The sequence below is a fragment of the Natrix helvetica genome, assembly GCF_964273705.1.
Source record: "Natrix helvetica genome assembly, chromosome: 4".
NCBI classification, from domain to species: Eukaryota; Metazoa; Chordata; class Lepidosauria; order Squamata; family Natricidae; genus Natrix; species Natrix helvetica.
The window spans coordinates 97,908,538-97,932,639 of record NC_138550.1 but is presented as its reverse complement, the minus strand read 5'-3'; the positions used below and the strand labels follow the sequence as shown (position 1 = coordinate 97,932,639).

Below are 24,102 nucleotides of genomic sequence, written 5' to 3'. Positions count from 1 at the left end.
TTCTGACTGCCTTCATGCATGAGCTGTTCAGGAATGAGAGCATCTTGCTCATGTTAATTGTACCCTATAGTGTCATAAATATGTGGACTATATAAACAGAAAAGACCAATCTCAGTTGAAGATAGTCTTCAGTCCTTACGCAGGACTGCATTACATATTTTTCTGAAGTGATCTCACTACCAATTTTTACTACTCTTATTCACTAATTCTACACTCAGCAGCTGTGTTTGTTTACAGAGCTAGCAACTGACTCAGGATAATGGAGTTCATCCAGCAAATGTCTGTGGCATTTTCCACTACATGTTGCAATCTAACATTGGTCACTTGTGTTACTCAACTTGAGATCGTGTTTAGGAAAAGGCTTTTTCCAAATTATATGGAGAAATCTTGGTCCTGAAAGCTGGACGTATGTCATGTGTATTTCAAAAAGGCTATTGTGACATTTCAGCAGAGGTGGTATTCAGCAGGTTCTGACCAATTCTGGAGGACCGGTAGCGGAAATTTTGAGTAATTTGGAGAACCGATAAATACCATTTCTCACTGGCCCCACCCCTATCTATTCTCTGCCTGCCAAGTCCCAGCTGATCGGGAGGAAATGGGGATTTTGCCGTAACCTTCCCCTGGAGTGGGGAGGGAATGGAGATTTTACAGTATCCTTCCCCTGCCACACCCACCAAGCCACACCCACCAAGCCACGCCCACAGAACACATAGTAAAAAAATTGAATCCCACCACTGCATTTCAGCACTTGACATTTTCTCATAGATACAAAGAATGTTCACAATTTTAGTGTGCCACTTCCATAAAAGTTATGAAATCCAGTGCAGAATTTACCAGTAGACTCCATACATGATACATTTAAGACAAGGTCAAAAGGTGCTGGTTCTGACTTTTAAAGCCCTCCATGGCATGAGGTGGGTAATTAGAGGAACCACCTCTTCCCAATTACTTCTACCCATCCTATCATGTCAACCAGAAGACGCATCTTTTCAGATTCCATCTGTTAAGGAACTATGTTTGATGGGACACAGGAGATGGGGCTTTTCTGCCACAGCATCCATCTGTATGTACATTATTCCTGCAGAGGTGAGACTGGCCTCTTCTTGATGTCTTTCCTAGTCTCTTAAAACCAGGTTACGTCAACAGCTTGGGATTCTTATGGAAACGGGGCTTTAAGAGGTGACTATATTGCATATAATATCTCTGCTGCCCCTACCCTTCTTAGTTTTCTTTTTATAATAATTCTTTATGTTTTAATTGCAGAATGTTTCTGTAATTTTTTGTTTTTATTTGTATTTTATTAAAATTTTTAAACAAGAATATAAAAGCTAACACAAAATAATAGAAAGTAAGGAAGAAAAAAGAAAGAAAGAAAAGAAAAAGGTGCTAGAAAAGGAAAAAGTTAAACAAAAAGCAAAAGAAAAATATGGCTTTTGATATTCTTCACAAAAATTAAATACAAATACACTTTAACCTCTCTCTAAAGTTACATAATATTCTTCTTCTTTCTATAATATATCCTATCTAATTATCACACATGTAAATCAAAAGTTTATTTATTTTTATTCAAAAGTCCATAAGAGGCTTCATATTAGTAATAAATGTAGATAATGTCTTTTCTCTAATCAAAAAAGTTAATTTATCCATTTCAGCCAACTTCACCAACCATTCCATAGTAGGTTGTGTCAAAACTTTCCATCTCTGTGTATACAGTAAGAATGTATGATAAAATGGGCTAAGAATTTTGTTTAAAATATACAATTGGATCAATGGGAAAATATGTGGTCACAAGGACTGAAATTTAATTGTGTTATGTTTTCAAAGAAAACTTTTATAAAATGATTGGTACAATACCAGGAAAATTATCTAGAATGTATAAAAGCACTTCAAGTGTTATGTCAGAAATATGAACAACATGAAAGAACATTTTATATGAGTCCTGGTGGTGTAATGCTGAGAATGCAACATTGGAATAACTCTGCCCACAGACTGGAGTTCGATCCTGACAGGCTTAAGGCTGACTGAGCCTTCCATCCTTTCGAGATCGGTAAAACGAGGACACACAGATTGATAAAGTGAGGGTCGAATATGCTGACATTGTAAACTGTTCAGAGAGTGCTGTAAAGTGCTGTGGGGCAGTATATAAGTCTAAATGCTATCGCTATTGTTATCATGGTTAGGGTTTGTTTTAAGATGGCTGCTTTCTATTTTAGTAAATGGATTAGTATTCAAACATTTAACATAGAGAGGAAAGAGCAAACAAATGTCAAGAGATTTAGTTCTTGTTATGAGTTTGTGAGTTCGCTAAAATTTTCAGGAGATCACTTTTCTGTCTGTAAATCTTGACTTTGTATTTCTGTCACCTGTATATAGAGTGAGAGCCAGTAATACTTTCAGTAAGGATCAAGATTGCTTATTATGAATGGATCTTTAAAGCACTAAAGTAATGATAATAATTTATTGAACTTGTATGCTGTCCAACCCTTAATAATTTTAGGTCGCTCCCAGATTCAAAGAATTTACAATAAAATAAATAGAAGGTAAAAGGTAAAGATAAAAGAAGTCCAGTGCAGCAGATCAGACAGAATGAAGCCATTTTCCTTTACCAAAGATTTGGGAGAAGAGTCAGATTTTCATGGCTCTTCTAACCAGTAGCAGAGTATATGGACTGTGCACAGAAAAAAAAGGAGCCTGGGAGAGAAATAAATAGCTTTTGGCAAGAGACTTTATGGTACTATAAAATCTGATGAAGATCTGATGTGATTTTGCCAAGGTTGTGAACCTTCATATTGTACTTAACATGTATAAAGCATAAATACAATTTAGCACAAAACTCTCCAACAACCTATTGTGCTTTTCTTCCAGGAAACTCCATGGATAACCACCAAGTAATGCCTGAAACTTCCCAATGTTAAGTCATTGACTGCATGTAACAGCAGACTAAACCAAAAGGAGCCATTGAATCATCAAACAGAAGTTCTTCTGATGGTAACACCGTTTATAATTGGCTAAGATATCTGAAGAAGATCAGAGACAAAGTCCGGTCAGCTACTCTTTAACTAAACAGTGATAATACACAGCTTGGTTATATATATATTATCATTATGAGCTACCACACACATTACATGGAACGTCTGTGGCGATTATCAATTGCATGACATTTTATTTTACTCCATTTAATTAATAGGAAAAGAGGTTTGTGTTTAGGTAATGGAACTCATATGTAAAACTAAATGTCAGCTCTGTAATCATAGGTAGTGGTGAGATAATGTCCAAAAATCATAATAAGGCAAATAGGGTAATTTACAGCATTTCTTTCTGTGTAGTTATGTTATGTTGGAGCACAACAGTGGAAAGTTAGTATAATCATTAGCAAAGTGGTGAATGTTTTGATTGTCAGACAGGTTGTATATGATGCAAATATATGACTCAGAAATGATTTCACATAAACATTTTACTTAACAGTAATCTGACTCATAACCTCCTGCATAGAAAATAACAAATCCCATAAAACATCTGCGCACTACAAGTATTTGAAATTTGTAATAAATTAAATATTGCACAGAAAAATAGGAAGAAAATAGGAAGGGTGGGAATAAAAAGGTTTTGAAAAACTCTGTTAACTTGAGTTACAGAGTTGCTAGCAATATAAGTTTTTAAATATTTTTAAAAATTCTTTTCAGATAGATTTTTTTTCAATGTTAGAGACACTCATTTAAGACCCCTTGATATATTCACAAATCAAAGAGACTGTGCTATTGTTCTTTATACTACCATGTTTCCCCAAAAATATGACATGTCCTGAAAATAAGGCCATGCCACATTTTTTGGGTGGGCAAAAATATAAGTCCTCCCCGGAAAATAAGCCCCCTGGAAAACCAAACCTCCGGCCAGGCAGAGTGCCGCTCACCAACCTAGCAGTATCCCGAAGGTACCAAGCCACAGGGGCGAACGGCTGTGTTGGGCTGTCATTGCAGTGCAATACAGCAGCCATGAAGTGACAACCCTCACCAGCAGCCACCCAGCAAACCCCTTTTTCCAGCCGGGCACAGTGCCATTCACTGACCTAAGGGTATCGCCAAGCCATGTGAGTGTCTGTTCACCGTCCCCGGCTCTTGTAGCTTGGCACCTTCAGAATGCCCCTAGGTCAGTGAATGGTGCTCTGCACGGCTGGAGAGGAGGGTTGTGCGAGACTTTTTTCCGCTCTCCACTTGCGCACCTCCCAGCCTCACAATGCCTTGCCCAACTCTCCCTGCAGAGTCAAGGCACCTACGCTGCCACCACCCGCCGCCACCACCCTCCCAGCATGGCATTTTCTGCGGCTTCCAAACCATGGAGGTAGGCTGCCGAGTCTTCCGGCAGTGGTCGCTCTGGGAGTACACCATGGTGAGACAGTGGTGAGCAGCAGCAGCGGAGGTGCCCTGACTCTGCAGGGAGAGTTGGGTAAGGGCATCGTGAGGCTGGGAGGCGCGCGAGCGGGGAGGTGAAAAGCTGCTCGCACAACCCCCTCTCCAGCCATGCAGAGCGCCATTCACTGACCTAGGGACATTCCAAGGGTGCCAAGTCGTGGGAGCCGTGGGGCGGCGAATGGGTGGTCACACAGCTTGGCGATACCCCTAGGTCAGTGAATGGTGCTATGCCCGGCTGGAAAAGGGGTTTGCCAGGTGGCTTTCTCGTGAGGTTGGTCACTTCATGGCTGCTGTATTGCACTGCTGCGACAGCGCAACACAGCCATTTGCCCCTGAGGCTGTGCCCAGCTCTTTGGTAGCCCGCTCGCAAGAACAGCCGCCCGGCAACCCCAAAACAATAAGCCCTCCCCTGATAATAAGACCCAAGCCATATTTTTGCATCAAAAGAAAATAAGACCCTGTCTTATTTTCGGGAAAACATGGTAATATACAGTATTGTATCACAACTCTGAGGAAGCATCATAACCAAAGCATTGGTTAATCAAAGCAAAACCTAATCCATCAATAACTGATAAATTTTCCAACTTTCTGAACAGAATTGCTGCCTATGATGTACAAATATTACAGCATGCTATCCAAAACTCAGCCTGTACCCTACGCAAACAATATTTATCACCAATTTATCCACATATATTTATTTTATTATGTATGACCTAAAATAATTACCTTTTGTAAATGGAGGTTGTTCTTATTAGCAAGACACGAGGCCAATTGTTTTTAGATTTGGATTAATGACTTAGCTCTTAAACAATGCTTTGTGTAAATCACAATTAGTCAGGAGGAAATTGCATAATTAAAAAAAAAAGAATTCAGTCCCAGAAAACAAGAGTTTCACTTATCATTCTCATATAAAAGCAAATGTAGTGTTCTGTTTGATGTGATTAAGAGTATACTTTGTTCAGAGAAGGAACCATTAGCTACTTTAGGAATGGGGGGGACAACAATAATATGCCAGTTCTGAATTCAATAACACTGGCATTGACTAGTAAAAAAAGCACAGGAATCGCTGATATATTAAAATATAGCAAACAATGGAAAGACTTAAGCTGGCTTCAAAAAAAGCCACAAAATGAAACTATTCATGTATTTAACATTAATGTGAGTTGCTTTGAAAAAGTAAACACCAAGCAGGAGAACATGATCCAAATTGAATCCTTAAGAAAGCAGGCAAAATCCTTAGGTAAGTTGGCAACCTCTCCCTTCCCCCATTTGCATGGCAACAAGCTATCCCATACGTGTTGATCTATGTTTTTCTTCCAATGTACTGATTAGATGATAAGAATTCAGTCCATCTAAGACTGAAAGGGGAACAATTAATTAAAACCTCTAACTCAACCCAGACAAAAATCCAGGTTTTGTGCTACTATTTTAACCCATGCTCCTACTTTTAATTGTATTAATGGCATTTTTCTAATTTAGAAAAAAATATTTTGTTTTTATTAATATGTTTCATTTTGTCATTACTATTCATATTTCAAATCGTAAGACAAACATTTCTAGCTATACATTAAAAGTTGATCTGTATATTACATAGGAGAGTTACTATATATGTTGCTTAACAGACTGGTCCCTGACTACCTGAGTAAATAAGAAATACTGCAAGAACATATTGTACCAAAGAGTTCTGTATTACCATGCCAGAAGCAAATTGCTAGGTGTTTCATTTTTGAACTGGCAGCAGCTAAACTATGGCAATTAATTCTAAATTAGTTGTTATTGGTGTTACAGTTTATTGGCCAGAAGTCCAGCAATAACTAAATGACAGGTAGGCCAAATTTTTGGAACTGGACATCTGGTCCTGTTAAGAATAAGTTACAGCTTTATAGCTGTCAGTCCATTAAGGCCACCATATGCAATTAACAAAAACAAACAACTTGTTAAAAAATACAGCTTCTGTGTAGAATATAATTTTCGTTTTGCAAGCAGAAACATAGGAAGACTGTAACATGTAAACAAAACTGGCTTTAATTCTGGCCTCCTTGCCTCAGCTGCTAATTTGTTTCTGAACCTAATTCAAGATATTCTTATTTACTTTTAAAAGTGTAAACTCTCAGAAAAATTCTCCTGTATGTCTATGTAATTAGTAACATTAGTAAAAGCCACTATAGTAGTGTTTCTCAACTTTAGCAACTCTTAAGATATATGGGCTTTAAATCCCAGAATTCCCAAACAGCATGAAGTTGCTAAGGTTGAAAAATATTTTGCTATAGGAATCAACTTTGCTTTCCTTCTTTTTCCCTTACAAGTCTGATAAGAAGCAGGTAAAGACTTATTGGTTTGCATTTTTTCAAAAGACAGCTGCTTAAGTTAAGCAAAACATCTTTCTCCAGATTTCAATGCAATTTTATATTCATGAGCAGTTATCCACAGATTCAAAATAAGAAAATGCAAAAGCTTGTGTACCTTTTCAACCAGTACTTTGAAACACTTTTTATAACATGAATCTGTTTTTACTTTTAAGATTTTTTTAAAAGACTTCTCATACATTGCGTATTTAACATCTCCCTGCAGAGTTTATATAATATTCAGATTTGAGGTACCAGCCATTTCAAATCTTTGTTGTTCATTCCTGAAAGCATGTTAGTTGATTTGAAAGCATGTTTCCAAGCGTTGCTTTGCTGAAATATCTAACTTCTTTTCAGCTTCGATTGTAAACATGAATTTTTAATTAAATTATTTTGTGTTTGGGCTTTGTCACTTTATTGCATGTGACCTCTGGCCAATGTGTATATCTCTATAATGGATGTGTCACACGTATTAGGTGGACAAAGTTCTCCAGGACTGATTTATCTTGGAATAGGCAACTCTACTTGATAGGAAGAAAATATAGCACATGGGATTTTTGTATGTTTATAGCTTCTTTCTGTCTAAGAATTCTTTCTTAGACATCTTAAATTCAGTGTTGCCCTTTCTTTAGATAAATGCAATAGGTTGCCTCTGCTGTAGGCAGCGGAGGATCTCCTTCTTATGAGTGTGATTATCTATAAAAATGACTTGCTAGTAGTGAGTAACGTACACTACCAAGGTCCCTTTCAAGCAAGAGACCAGTAGTTGTAGCAATAAAGATATGCTATTCAGATTTAAAGAACTTAATCTGTTTCGTGTAAGATTGTAAAATACCAAAAGAATAGCAGTGAAAGAACAGAAATGGTACTGAAAACCAACACACTCTCACGAGAGAATGCTACAACAGTTGCACATTGCAGAACATCCCTCCCACCGAAATATCTCAGCACTAGAATACATATAAAATATAAATGATATAATTTCTAAAATGTTGATTTCTAAACTCACCTTCCCAACTGTTCTCCAATCACAATACATTAGGATCTGTGCTAGGTCTTAGGCAACTAAGCTACTCTTATAAATATGATTTTGGTAGCATGTTTCTATCGCAAAATATAGAGCAGTCTTTCAGCAATGTTTGAGTTGTTTGAGTACTCTGGATTCTGTTCTCTACTACAGGGGTCCCCAACTACCAGGTTGCAGATCAATACCGGTGTGCAGCCTGTTAGGAACCAGGCTGCACAGATGAAGGTGAGGGGTGGGTGAGAGAAACTATGTATATGTGGGACCTAGATTGCATGCTCCTCCCCCCCTCAGCCATGGAAAAATGGTCTTCCACAAAACTGGTCACTGGTATCAAAAAGGCTGGGGACTGCCACTCTAATACATACTCTAACAAAGTTAGAGATTATTTATTCAGAACAATTTATTTAACACAAATTTTCAACAAGAGGTGAAAAGAGATAAAGACATATATTTGAACTCTGTAACTAGCTAGGAAAAACAAGGAACTTCTTAAGAAAATAAGGAACACAGGAACATTCCAACCTCATATCTATATCATAAGATCAAGTTTGGAAAGAAGTTAATGATGGAACATCATATAAAAAAAAGGTGGATGGGATACATGGAATATTTGAATACAAATACCAATTCAATGACACTATATTTGAGAGAAATTAATAGTGGGGAAAATAAATGGTGTCTGAGGAGAAATTAATACAGTTTATAAAGAACTTGAAAATAGGAAGCAGGTAGGTGAAATCCCCACAGGGTGCTTAAAAGTGGCTGGCATAGAAACTTTAATGATTATGACAACCCTCTGCTAATAAATACGGGAAAAAGCAGCATTCTCCCCAAATTAGAAATCTCTAAAAAGGGAGAAGGGGTGCAGTGGCTCAGTGGCTAAGATGCTGAGCTTGTCAATCAGAAAGGTTGGCAGTTTGGCGGTTCGACTCCCTAGCACTGCATAATGGAGTGAACTCCTGTCACTTGTCCCAGCTTCTGCCAATCTAGCAGTTCGAAAGCATGTAAAAATGCAAGTAGAAAAATAGGAACCACCTTTGGTGGGAAGGTAACAGTGTTCCTGGTGCCTTCGGCATTGAGCCATGCTGACCACAGGACCTTGGAGACGTCTTTGGACAGTGCTGGCTCTTCGGCTTTGAAACAGAGATGAGCACCGCCCCCTAGAGTTGGGAACAACTAGCACATATGTGTGAGGGGAACCTTTACTTTTAAAAGGGGAGAATTAGAGGAACATACTAATTACAAGACTATAGACCTAATAAAACAGGCCAGCAAGATGGTTTCTTTTCTTTTTAAAAATTCTGTACCATATGGAGGGAGAAGTGGCAATTGAACGAGCAAGTTTATTCCTGTTTTATAGACTTTTCAAAAGATTTGATAGTGTTGATCATTCAAGACTTTGGAAGTCTCTCAAAGCAATCATATATTCCAGTATCTGATTCTTCTGATAACAAATCTATAATAACTAGGAAGCCACCTTAACAACAAAATATAATAAAACTAAATATTTTACCACTAGAGGAGGAGACAGACAGGGCTGCATTACATTACCACATCTGTTTGTGGTAAACACAGAAACATCAGACATGGATCATAGGTCTGGAAGAATTAAAGGATGGAGTCAAAATCAGGGGAACTAATGTCAGCAACCAGATTTATACATACAATAGTACCTTATTGTAGAAACTGAGCAAGTGCTAAAATGATCATTCTAAAAGTATAACAGGACAACTATAAAGTAGGGCTTCTGTTGTAACGGCGCCCAAGGAACCACTTGGATCAGAGTTGGCTCCGATAAGTCCTTCGCAGTTTCAAAGACCTCTCTGCCGCAGTATCCCAGGAAGAGGTTCTTTTTGCGGGTGTCGGGGACGCCCATAAGGTCGTTTGCCTCGAGGAAGCATTCGAACCTTAACATATACGATTCCCAGTGTTCGGCCACCGGGTCATACTGAGTTGGTGGGGTGTGCATGGCCATTCTTGGATGAGTCAATTCGAATTTGCCGCTCAAAATGGTAGCTCGATGCTGCACCGAAGCTCCAGGCTGGATTTACTTGCTGGATGTCTCGTTGTTCATTTCTTTGCCTATCTGCCTCTCAATCCCATCCTTGTCGCCAGTGTTAGATCGGGCAATGAGAAGGCAGACATTGGCTTAACGCCACAACAACTCTTTATTCAGACAGACAAGTATGTACAATCCAGCAACTGTTCAGTCTGACAGCAACCCTTTTATAGAGAGCTGTCAGACCTCTTAGCCAATCACATTAAACCTCTGTTCCCACCGGAACAGAGGACCAGAGTGGAAACTCTGGCAGCTAGTGTTGATATCTAACGCCCTTGTTTTCTAATTATGGAAAATCAAAATTGTCAAATATTATATTTTACATAAATCCAATTCTCATACTTTCCACCTACAACTTTCCAACATATTCAAAAATGTTTATGCTCAATTTATTTACCTATGACAATTAACAACAGTTTGACTTATGATCACGTTTAAAACTTTCAAAACAATTCAGGAGGAGTGTTCCAGACTGCACTGTGAGCACTGCACTTCCAAACTATATGTCTAAGGAGCTTTTTCAGGCTTCAGCCCAGGTCTGAAAACAATAGGCAGTGATAACTTTATCTTAGACTCGTGCAAAAACCTGAAAAAAGGTAATGCATAGCACAGAAGTTTTGCACTCATGCAATATCAGAAGCATGTGTTTTAAATCATTTCTGAAGTTTTCAAAACCTAAGTAATTATAGCAGAATTTCTTTGCACCATTGCAACTTTAAAACAAACTGCTTGGTCAGTTTTACCACACTCTGGTTGACCAGAGGGAGCCTTGACTGGCTGGTATTCTTCTCTAACTGTATTAAAACATCCATGAGTGAAGATGATTATACAACTAGCTTAAAGCAATTTAGAAGGAATAGGAATAGGTAGAAGTAGCCTGCTCTTTTTACAGTTTCAACTCCTGGGTTCTGCAAACAGGCAAATAAGTTGCTTAGTTAGAAATAGAGAATGGGGGAAGTACAAGGAAGGTACAAAATTAATCATGTCACTTTGTGGGATACATATTCAAAGCAGCTGTTTACATCCAAGTAACCCAAAAGCCTAGAAAAAAGGTCTTTAAAAACCACAGACACGTCCTCCCTTTTCCCTCCCAGCTGAGGAAAGGACTCCACAGAATGTTGTCTATGCAGCAGGAGTTCCACATTCATCATTTGTCAGTAAGACATTATTTTAAATGGTTAATTATTATGTATTCAATTTTTCATTTATGATGTTCATAAATTCACATCTGAATCCTTCAAGACCTAGACTTTTATTCTAAATACTTTTCCACATTAGCACTTGTTAAAGAGTTTCACGGCTTTTTCAAGTCATGGAACTTATTAGTTTTTTAAAAAAACAACAACCTTGATCTGTAAAATGGAAGCCATGGTTTGTTTTTCATGGAAGAACAAGTCAAAGTCTTTCCATTACAAATGGCCTTGAACAAATGAACTTTGTTCTTCCCTTAGTGTGTGCCATGGAACCCCATCAAGTTCTCATGCAGATTGGAATTCACAGAACATAGTTTGAAAAAAAACCTCCTCTAGATGATCAGGGGACCATGGCTTAGCTATGAGGTGTGAATTTCAGACATGCCTTAAGGCTTAAGCATAATGGATCTGGGTCTTCTGTATTGTTTAATGACTTTTATTTAGTGCTCATGGTAAAGTACAAATATCCAATGCAAATCAGAATCCTTTCTCCATATTCACTTAAAACTTGGCTAGTGGAAGACGGATCTTTTCTTGAAGAGACATGATGTCACTCTCTAGCCTTTGTGTAAATACAGCATTTAACCTTTTTATAACAAGGAAGATAAGTAGTTTTGCATGTGCACCTGTCTGGGAAATTTGCTAAGAACATCAGCTTAAATTATAAATGTTTTGCAAATAGAAAATTGCTATTCATGCAGTTCTAATAATGTTTACAGAATAATAGAATTCACAAAACTATTTTCATAGCCTTTTTATCTTATAAACAATTACAGAAATATAATACTAATTTTATAAGTACTACATTAGTTCTACATTACAGAATTTGTATTAGTCTTCCTGGCTGATTCATCATAATTGCTCAAATCATCTAACATTTTGACTTAATGAATATATTTCTAATACAATCTTAGCATTCTAGAACTAATTCCCTATTAGAAGTACACTGATGACAAATATGACTATGACATTCCAAAATCCTAAACAATTATAAAATATTTGTATATATAGATAAACATCAGGAAAAATTGGAAGTCAACCAGTTCATGGATTTTTTAAAAATGATATTGGTAAAATAAATGGTCAACAACATTTGGAACTAAACAACAGAGTTTCTTAAATAGAACTAAGAGCATTTTTATCCACATATCCACTGGCTCAGAAGAAAGAGAGAAAGAGAAAGGGAGAGAGAGGGAGAGGGGGGAGTCATGTGATACTGATGCTCCCAGTCAATATTTCGGAAGTTAGTTGTATCTCTTTTGCTTGTTAGTAGCATTCTAGAGATTGCTTAAAAAATGCAAACATGATCATACAGGAAATAGAAATGAAAAGAATGTCACACTTCTTGCTAGAACAATTAGCTATTTTCAAAGCTAGTAACCTGGATGATACTGGGAGGATTCTGTTTCTGAAGTTAAATTAGTATTTGAAATGCGTATATACTTTTTTCTTGGACCATTTGCAGCCACCAACTTGCATTAGATTACAAACGGAGGAAAAACTGAATGTTTTCCAAGGGCGGGGGGGGAGCGGTTGATCAAGAACCAGTTCTTAAGATCATACATGATTGGCTTCACCTATGAATGCTAGAAACACACATGCACATCATGTTTCATATTTATTCCTATTCTTGCTATGTCCTTTCTATTCAAGCTGCTTCTTTCCAAGTTAAAATTTCATTTTCTCCAATATGACCATGTAGAATTCTCACTACAACTAAGAAATTGGGGTGGTTAGTAGGGAAGAAGTGGCATCAAAAGATCAAAGTATATAATTTGTCTTTTTAAATATGGCAAAACTGATCCAATCAACAACTGCCTAATACGAAGAAAGGGGCTGACGTCGCGACAGCACACGATGCGATCCTGGTGCTACAAGATCGCAGTCGATATTTCTGCCACTGGACGGTTCATTCGGACCTAAACCGTCCCGCAGAGATGGTGATTGAGAAGGGCACCTCCTGCTGATTTCAGCGACACCGCAAAGTTCCTGAAAGATCCTGGAATAGCCATTTTTTCTGGCAACAGAAATGCAGCAAATGAAGCTGCTGAAGTTGGGACAGCTCCAGAATGGGAAGAAAGCAAAAAGAGAAATGTGTCAAATTGGTGAGGAAATTTTATTATTAGAAAAAGAGACTACTCCAAAAAAATTAAGTTAAATTAAAATTGAAGATAGAAATCTGTAAGCGGCGAAATTAATCTACATTAAACTTAGCGTGCTATCCTGTTTCTAATTTTTTTTCATGGATTGAATTTTTGCAAAGACTCCCTATTTTTTAAGCTGAATGGATTATTTTTTCTTCCTTTTTTCACTTTTGCTTACACCTATGGATTAAATAAATTTTTCCTTCTTTTTTTATAATGCTTGATTGGATTGATTGGATTGTTTTTCAACTCCATTTAAGGGTTTTTTCTTTCTTAAGCTTGGAATATAAAGAAAATAATAAGAAGGATTATAAAGAGGGTTGTAACAACACGAGGAAAAGCACGTACACTGTCACTTAGAAGCTGGAGGCTGGATACATTGTTTTTTATTCTTTCTCTTTGATCACTTGAGAGTCAAGGTTCTTTCAATTTGTTTACTGACAATGATAGTAGGAAGAGCCCAATTTGTTTATACAGGTGCTTTTGGGGAGTTCTATTACTAGCTATTGGAGGGAAGACAACATTTTGACTTGAAAGATAATAAATGAACCTGTTTGAAGTTTATTAAAATAGCCTTGAATCCTATGGTGGCAGTACCTGCAAAATTGGAAGAATGGCACAGCAGGAAAAAGAAACTATAACATTGCAAATGATTATGTTTGAAATTCAAAATCTATTAGTTGTGACAGAGAGAATTGAAAAGAGATTGGAGAATATGGAATACAAAACAGAAAAATTTGATGGAAAAACTGAGGATGTTTATCAAATGAAGAATGTGGAGGACAGAGTTCAAAAAATGGAAGAAAAAAATGAGCAAATAGATAAGAAAACTGTGGATACTGACAACAAAGTGAGTGTGGTTGGTAATGGCAAGAGCGGAATATAGATGGCTTGGAACTACCCGACTTCAAAGCACAGAAGAAAAGAGAGAAAAATTGACGGAAATAAGGAGAGAAATCTTGACAGAAGCACCAGTGATAACCAAAGATAAGCTGATGGAAAGAGCAGATGCTGGGTTTCGAGCTTTAATGAGATATGAAAGGAACATGTTGTGAAGTGAAGTTCATACAAGATTTATTAAGAAAGTAACTAAAATATTAATGCTAGAAATGGCAAGAGATATAAGACTGCACTATTACTGGAAAGATACAGGATGATGCAATGAAAATGTATAATAAAAGCTAAGCTAAATTTAGTTTACTAGTAGTATGTATAAAATGAAATGACAAAAGCTATAGTTAAATAATGATTAATAATGATAACAATACATATAGATATATTAGTTTGATAATATGAAATTTTATATAAACAGCACATGGAGAATATGAGAGGAGGTTTAAAAGCTTTATCTAGAATATGTTATAAAGATGAATTGCGATTGGATGATTTTAGGATGATTTAATAGAATGTTATAATCCTATTTTAGATTTTGAATATTATATATAAAAGGATGTAAAAACAATTATAGTCAAATTAAGTTGATATATAATAATTGTGATATATATGAATATATGTGAATTTAAAATATGCAATTTGATATGAAATGCAGGTGATGACCATGGAAGAGATGCATGGAAATACTGTAACCAACTGACACACTTTCTACAATTTGCAATGGAAGATGGTTTTTTTTATTTTCATGTTTGTCTTTGTTCAAAAATAAGTAAAATTTGTTTATTAAAAAACTGCATGATACATGAATGAACACAGGTGGTATTCAGCAGGTTCTGACCAGTTCTGGAGAACCGGTAGCAGAAATTTTGAGTAGTTCGGAGAACCAGTAAATACCACCTCTGACTGGCCCGCCTCCATCTATTCTCTACCTCCCAAGTCCCAGCTGATCAGGAGGGAATGGAGATTTTACAGTATCCTTCCCCTGCCATGCCCACCAAGCCACACCCACCAAACCATGCCACGCCCATCAAACCATGCTCACAGAACCAGTAGTAAAAGTTTTTTGAATCTTACCACTGAATAAAAAGCAAAGAAAAGTTTATTTCATTGGTGATAATATTTTAAGACATGAAGGTTTAAACTAGACAAACCAAATTTTGGGCCACATGCATAAAAATCCTATTTATGAGAAAAAGAAGCACACGCTGCTATTTTGCAGTTTAATCTCAAATATACTAAGAAATGAAGTCTCCTACTTATTCTGAATTGATAAGTAAGAAAGAGTTTGCTTAGCACAAGGAAAACACTAGGACATGAATGTAATGCAATCCTAGCACTTGGTATTCTATTCCTCCCCATAGCAAAATGCTATATGCATAGCAGTTCTAGGCTTTTTGAAAATAAATTTACTACACAAGTTAATGAAACTAATTAACAGTTTTCTTTAAACATGTCTTAACACAACAGTCCTTTTCCTGCTATTTTGGCTGCCAGGTAAACGTGTTTTGTTCATTGCTACAATTATAACATTGGATCGTATTTGAAAGAATGGAGAATATTCACAGACTATTTCATCAATCATTAACGAGACTATTTCATGAATATCATTTTTATTGAAATGTAATAACAGTGATATTAGTGTATCAAATTATCACTAAAAAATATATACTAAAGTACTTTCTCTAATTTACCATTGAAATAAATTTTAGTTCTTTTGCTTCTTCTTGAGCAGCACAAATTACTCTTTTCTAATTCAACATTTTAAGCAGGTTGCATTAGTAGATTTTATATTGGTCTTTCTAGATTTTCTAGGTGTCATTCATTGTTGTTAGTATTGAGTTAAGAATCACAATTAGCAAGTACTTTCAACCAGATTTAGCACATTTTTTATGTGCTGAAATTTTTAATGAACATACAGATCAAGCCAGGTACCACTGCATCTATATCATAACACACAACCAAACAATCAAAACAACAAAAATAGAATTGTTAGGCAAATGTGATAGTATTATATCCATCACATTAACCTAAGCGTGAGTGCACAAAATGCAGATTCTATGATTAGTTTGCACTACTATATGTTGGCTGGATTGTACCAATGTTTCCATTGCACGGCACATACAAGAAACATAGGGATAGCATGTTCAGGGTCTATTATTGGAGATGTCTGGACAAACGTCTTTATACCAAGAACACAAATATTCAAATTGTAGTTTGGGTCTTCTGAGATTACTATAACAATGTTCACCATCATCAAAATTTCTCTCCAACTAAATAATCTCTAATACTTACCAGTTGAATCTATTGTAATATTTGTCTTCAAAAATAATTTATATTTCTAGGTTTTGTTATTATGTTACTTATGTTATGTTATTTTACATAACTATAATATTACTTTGAGGTGGCAAAATAAGTACATTCAAATACAGCTAAATATCTATGGAGATTTTCAGTCATCCAGATCATGGTTGTCCCAAAGGTGGTTTTTCAAGAGGCAACTGGACTTTCTGGTTTTTCTTTCAAGAAGCGAAACGTCTTCAAAGAAAAAGCAGAAAGTCCAGTTGCCTCTTGAAAAAGCACCTTTGGCTTAAATATATGTAGTCCTCGACCTATGACTGTAATTGAGCCCGTAATTTTGGTTGCAAATCATGATGGTCATAAAGCAGATCATCACGTGGCCACATCCAATTTTACGACCAGCAGTCATTAAGCAAATGCCATGGTTGTTAAATGCTGCAGTGGTTAAGCAAACCTATTGTTCACTATGACTTCTTTTTTTTTTTGGCTGTAAACTGAAAGTAAACACTAGTTTTCAGGAAAAATATAAATTGGGAGCCCATGACCACAGGATGTTTAAATGGCTGTAAATATTGGTCTGTCTATTGAAAATCCAAAATGATGTTTTATGACTGGTGGAGGCAGATATCAGAATCTGGTACATAAGTCTCTTTTTCAAATCCATCATAACATATATCTATTTTGCTTAATTCCCATTTTTAATACCAAAAAACCACTGCAAAAGTTCATCCACATCGGGAAATCTGAGGAGGATGTTACCAAGTTACTTTCCTGCATCAGGAAAGACCACTTATGCTTTCTCAGAGAGTGAGCCAGTTCTTAATTGCACAGGGCAGTCACTGACATTTTAAATACTTTTTAACAATAAAGAGAGTGTAAGGCACAATGCATTCTGGAACGTAGCAGGATGTATAACAGAGAAGAAAGGATGCCTAACACAAGATCATAGTTAAGTGGTATTTTACATACAGAAATCTTATAGGTAGTCCATGGTAGTATAAGTTTCAATTAGTAGATCTGAGAAAATTTTCACTTGAAAGCCAGGACAGTAATTTTCAATAGGATAAATAATATTAGACAATAATTTCACACTTTCATACTCAAAAGAGTAAGTAATCCCCAGTTTAAGAAGAAGGTCTATTTCCAAGAGGTCTGTTTCCTGTTGTCCTTAGTTGAATTTGTTGGTAAACTAGAGCAGCATTATTATATAATACTCAGTGATGGCGAACATTTTCAGCACCAAGTGCCGAAAAGGGAGCCCATGCACATGTGCGCTCATCGGGGAAGAGGAGGTGCCCAGAGGTATGTGCGCATCCAAAAATGAACTTCTGGTTTCCGGCACAGGCATGCACACCGGCAAGCTAGTCTTCCGCACAATGACACACAAGCATGCGCAACGATAAGCTGGCTGGCACGCATGCTCACACTGAAAAATGGAAGACCAGGTCTTCCAGTTTCCAGCACTGCTGCATGCATGAAGGCCAGCTGACTGTCACACGGGCATGCATGCCGTAACACGGGCATGCATGAAAACTGCAAGAGGAATGGGCAATGCCATGTGTGTCAGGCGACATGGCTCTGGGTGCCACTTCGGGCAGGCATGCCATAGGTTCGCCATCATGGTTATAAGTTGTATTATATAATAACTTTGAATTATTGTGTGTGAATCATTGGGTATTTAACTCAACTTTTCTTAAGATAGGCTCCAATCTCAACTCTAGGTTGTCCTTAAACTAGGGCATTCTTAACCATAGGGACTTGCTATAGTATCAAATAGTTTGCACTCTGAAAAAACACAGATAGTCCCCATTGCTTTTGCAGGATAATAAAGTCCTATTACATGTTTACTCAGAAATAAGTCTCACGGTATATAATGGCTACTTTCTCGAGTTATATGCAGGTTCATTACTATACAGATAGAGAACAATCCCTTCTTTGAATTGTACTTTCATTCATTTTTGTTTGCACAACCAAATAACTAGCAGAAGATCTGTTGAAGGAAACAGCATCCACAATCAACCCCCTTCCCAGCATTCTTAAACCAGTTATTCTAAACCTGCTCGAAGTAGCACCGAAACAGTACCATGGTCAGTACCATAGAAGCGTGGAATGTCAGCTATCTATAATACAGAAAGGTAACATATGTGTAATGGCTAAAAAATTATGCAGGGAATTTAATGATACTCAGAATCAGTAAGAATGGAACTCTAAATTAAATATGTCGATTTTTCCCGGATGACAAAATCAACTTTAATCCCAAAGATATGGTTTCATATAAAGCCAATGCATAGCAAAACAAATTGTTATTTCTCATCGCCTCCTTCAATAAGAAGTACACTCCACCATTTAAAATCAATAGCTTGCTGATTTAACAGGAACTAGGAACTGAATTTAGGATACTATGCATACACAAGAATTTTCAGTGTATCAAAGTTTAAGAAATACTGAATATATCTGTCATGATTATTTAATTTATAAGACGCCCATCATGCCAAATGTATCTGTTAATCAAATTGATATGGCCATCCATTTCACTGGAAGAAACTCTGGGTAAATTCTGTTTTAAGCATATGATAAAATATTGAAATACAAACTCCAGACGAGAAAGGATAAAAATGATCACCTCACTGGTGGAGCCATCTAAAGCAAGCCTCCGGTTGCTTGGTAGCTGCAGGCTTGAGAACACAAACAGGTCTTAAGGGCTTTTTGGAATATCAAAATATTAAAATGAGCCTGTAATAAAGATGAAAGAGAAAGAAGAACCAAAGGCTCTTTCTATTTCTGATAATAACAGTCTATCAAGAGCAATTAGAGGATGCTTAGCTTGAATACAGGTTAGTTTAAGAATGAGGTCCATCCCCAAGGTCTCACCTTGTCCTAAATTTCTATGTGAACCAGAAATGTCTTTAGGTGAAATTTATACAGTGTGTGAACCAATTGTATAATATTGTATACTTAGGATATAGTACAAGTAGGATTGTGTAGTAAACTTGAACTATTAACTTGAACCGTTATGTATTTAACTCAAACTTTGCTACAGTAGGCTTAACTATGGGTTATCCTTAAGGTGGGTGTTCTTAGTAGGTCTTGCTGTATATTAATATTTTGTGAGGCACTAGCCCAAATGTTGGATATTGCATATCTTTGAAATAAGATATGTCTTCATTCAGCAGGATCCCTATCAAGCCCAGATACATAACTTTCTGTTTGCTTGGTTCCAGGCCAACTTCATAACATAATATGCAGTTACACTAAGGAATGCAGTTTGACTATATAATTTAGATCTTTATTCTGCTTTGTGAACTGGAGGTCATTAGCAGCAGCTTGAGAGGAGGGGGTCATTGAAAGTAGTTTAGGCATAGCAACTGGAAAGAGGGGGATGAGGATGCTCACTGGAGGAAAAGATAAAAGAAAAGTTTACAGCCAGATAGCGGTTAGTCTCCTGTAGTACAAGAGCATATGGGATTCAGCCAGTTCGCACCACTTCGGGAGAACCGGTTCTTAACTTTCTGAGCAGTTTGGTGAACTGGTTGTTGGAAGACATCATTAGGGCAGAGAACCGGTTGTTAAATTATTTGAATCCTACCACTGCATGTACTGCAATAAATAATAGAGTTTGGAGTTCCTCAACACACTTCTACAGGTTTTAACCGTACAAACAGTCTTCCACTTACAACTGTTCAATTAGTGACTGTCCAAAGTTACAGCAGCACTGAAAAAAGTGACTCATGACCATTTTTCACACTTACGACCGTTGCAGCATCCCCATGGTCACGTGATGAAAATTCAGATGCTTGGCAAGTGGTTCATACTTACAACCATTGCTGTGTCCCATGTGATCCCCTTTTGCGATCTTCTGACAAGGAAAGTCAATGGGGAAAGCCAGATTCACTTAACAACCAGGTTACTGACTTATCCACTGCAGTGAGTCACTTAACAACCGTGGCAAGAAAGGTCCTCCAACAGGGCAAAACTCACTTAGCAAATGTTACAATTAACAGCAGAAACATCGGGCTCAATTGTGGTCGTAAGTCGAGGACTACCTGTATTGCCTAATAGCTCAAATGGGGGGGGGGGGGTGTTCAATTGCCTGCCTTAAACAAGGGCCATCCGAGGCATCCACTCCCAGGGGATGGGCGCCACCTCTCACTCACCCAGGTTGACGAAGCTCATGATCATGTCGGCCTCGTTGAGAAAAGCGCTGTCCTGCGAGGTCGCCAGGCTAGGACTGCCGGAGGAACCCAGGTTGTGAGTCAGAAGAGTTTTGCCCTGCGGGGGTCGCGCAGTGGAGATGTGCCGGGTGCCGCCGCCGCCGCGATGCTCGGGCTCTCCTTCCTCCTCCGCTGCCGCCGCCGCCGCTTCCTCCTCCTCGCCGGACAGCGTGTTGTAGAGATCCAGCATGAAGAGGGGCGCGGAGTTCAGCCTGCCCAGCGGGGGCGCTGACTGCTGCTGCGGCCGCCGGCGTTGCTGCGGGAGAGGAACTTCGGGCTCTCCCGGCTGCTGCAGCTGAAGCCCGTGCGAGGGCCGGGGCCGGTGAGGCAAGCCCAGCACGGAGAGGATTTCCTTCTGCATCTCCCGCTTCTCGTGGGACTTCAGGCGACGGTAGAGGAAGCCCGCCGGGGAGGAAGAAGTGGAGACATGCCCCTGAGGCTGAGCCTTACCGCTCCCGGGGCCGAAGCCCGCGGCGCTGCGGCTGCCCAGGAGAAGCGCCCCCGCGGCAGGCAAGAGAGGCAGCCCAGGCAGGGCGCAGCAGCAGCAATAGCTCCCGCACACCACCGCCCACCACCAAAACCAGCGCAGCCTCCACGGCATCGCTTTTGCCCCGCTTCTGCTCTCCGCCCTTCACACGTTAACTTAAAGAGCCGAGTCTCGCCGCGGAAGCTGGAGCTCTTTCGCCTTGTTGCTTCCACCCACCTCCGCCTGCCCGGTCCTTTCCCTCAGGGGGGTGGCAGCGGTGCTAATTCACGGGAGGGGAAGATAAGCGCTCGGAGCTTCCCTCCTTCTCAACGACCCCATCCCTCGCTTCCATCCAGGGGCCGGTGGGGGGGGGGAAACACAGCCGCAAAGGGGTCTCTCGTCTACTGGCTCCTTTCTTGCGAACTCAGGTGCAAACCCTCTGGATCTCGCGCCCGGATTACATCTCCCGCTATCCCTGCGCGGGATGTTAGACCGCTCGGGCAAGTTCAGCGATCTAATTCCCGGGCGCTCTCTCTGTTTTTCCAACCGAGTCCGGCAACTTTTTACGCGCCCCTTCCGCGCCAAAGCCAAGGTAGAGCGGCCCGCGCAGCCCCCTTTTCCCCTCACAGGACTGAAGTTCTCGGGGGAAGGGGGAATTTTTTAAAAAAAGGTGAAAGTTCTCGACAGAGACCGAGCGGGAAAGGACCGGAGAAGGCAAACCGAAACAAAATCCCCAAATAATCCCAAAATCCTAATCATCCAACGCCTCCTTTTCTTTCTCCCCGCGACTCCCCGGGCACAAGAAAAGTGTGCCGAACTCCGCAGATGGTTGTTTCCGTCCCGTCCCCCCCCACGCAGAAGTTTGCGCCAAAGATGAGGGAGCTTTCAAGACCAATCCTAACGGCGCGACCGCTCTTCCTGGCGTCAGCCAGGGCAGCTCTTTTGAGTCGGTGGCGTCTGCGAGCGCGGCTGCCGAGCCTCACAGGTACCGCGCGATCATCCAGCTAGCCAGAAGCGGCCCGCCTCTTTTTTTCTCTCTTGACGGGCGGCGGCGGAGGCGACTTATTAAAGCGGCTCCCGGTCCCTATCCGTCACGGCTTGGAACCTCTCCGCCCCGAGAAGAGGCGTTGCCTCCTGCGGACGCTTGTTTGCTGCCCCTCGTTTAGGGACCCAGCTCAGCTAATGAGGCTAAGATAGGCGGGTACAGTTTAAACCCCGATGAGAGGGGGGGGGCTTTAACAAGTGTGAATGAGGGCGGGTCTGATACGCAGGTGGCTGGGAAACTTGCCTTGGCCAGGTTTTGAAAGCGGGGAGGGGAGGATTCTTCGCTTTTCAAGAATAAAATAATAATTTCCAAAGGATATGATTTGTATTTCTATCTGACTATTTTATGCATGTTTATGTATAATCTTACATTTTTACTTCCTAGAGCAATTTGATAAAAGTTTGGGGAAAGACACTTATGTCTCAAGAAATACTCTGTTGCTGAATTAAAACCCAATGAACAATGGTGCAGCCCTCCAGGTTTCACAGCACTCATTGTAGGAGCTCTTCAATTAGAGAATCACCTTGTCTGAAACAGGAAGCTCCTTATAAACTCAAATATAGTATAAATTTGAATTCTTGCCCAGAGGAAGGAAGGAAGGAAGGAAGGAAGGAAGGAAGGAAGGAAGGAAGGAAGGAAGGAAGGAAGGAAGGAAGGAAGGAAGGAAGGAAGGAAGGAAGGAAGGAAGGGACTATAATTAAAGAACTATAAAAGCAACAATCTATAAAGAACATGTTCCTTCCTACACTTCCAAGAGTGTAAAAAGAAAATGCTTTCAAGTTGTTGTATAGAATTACATATCCCTACCGATATCTCTAGCTGTACCAAAATTTGGCAGCATAATCTTAGGGGATTTCTCAGTTTCTTAGTTTTAACTTACCCCTTACCCTGCGTAACATTCAAGTTTCAGAAAAAGTGGAATCAAAAATTATTTGCCATCTTTTATTACTTTGCTTCCTAGTAATTATATAATGTCTTAGCTTTAATACCATTTTTAAATAAACCATATTTTCTCTCCCACAAAAAGAAAAGAAAAAGCATCTGTAAGGAGAACTTTCTTTGTGGGACAGGGACGTGCTTTGCCTGAAAATTGTATTTTAAGAATTTACAAAAACCATCAAGTTACAGGATCCAATCTAGTCCCAGTGACCGACCCAGATTAGATCCTGCAACATTATCCTGGGACACGTATATTTGCCTTCATTCGTGACCAACAGGTTGCTCTGTAGAGCCCTAAGTGGAAGGAGAAATGCTTTACACTCTCTTAATTAAACTCTCTTAAGAGTTTATCACCACTTGCTGTTCATTCAGAATTTCTGAGACTGTGCGTCATCTTTCCCATTTCTGTTATACTTTGTATCACTATTCTTATGAAAACTAAGTAGTTCTCAATTTCTGTTATACTTTGTATCACTATTCTTATGAAAACTAAGTAGTTCTCAATTAATGACCATTCAACAACCATTCAAAGTTATAGTGGGGCTGAAGAAATGATAGTTATGGCCAGTCCTTGAAATAATGGCCATTGCAAGGCTTCCCATCACCTGATCAAAATGTCAGTGCTTGATAGCCAACTCCATCTATGACCGAAAGGGCGCTTCAACTACCTATCTCTCTCCCCATCCCAATCTCTGCCCTTATGGATGTCTTGCACTCCATCACCCTACAGCCCCCAGATGATCTTCTTCCTCCTGATGCCGATGAAGTTCACCGATGTTCACCCTGGCCCTTCACAAAGCAGTTGCTGGTTCACCAGGCCACCTTCCCAAAAGTGTGCACAATCTTGTTCAAATCACATGCCGCCTTTGCACAGGGAATCCTTCCTGTGAGATCTCTGGATGGAGCACAGGGCGGCAGGCAGAGGAGTGCAGGCTGGCCAAAAGGACAGAGGTGGGAGAAATAGGTGGGAGGGAAGGGTCTCTTACCTCACCAAGGCTCTGGGTTGGGAGAAACCAAGCTGGGGACGGCGCGGATTGGGATGGATCCTCATCCAAAAACCAGGTAGGATTTG

At 39.2% G+C, this 24,102-nt stretch overlaps 1 protein-coding gene across 1 annotated transcript in view; it reads right to left on the bottom strand.

Annotated features, from left to right (window-relative positions):
• Window positions 1-22,239, bottom strand: part of BMP6 (bone morphogenetic protein 6) — a 100,238-nt gene extending 77,999 nt beyond the window's left edge. The window contains exon 1 of the mRNA XM_081952535.1: window positions 20,524-22,239. Coding sequence (XP_081808661.1) covers window positions 20,524-21,181 — 658 coding nt within the window. The 5' untranslated portion in view covers window positions 21,182-22,239. The remainder of the gene's footprint in view (window positions 1-20,523) is intronic.
• Between the last annotated feature and the right edge of the window lie 1,863 nt (window positions 22,240-24,102).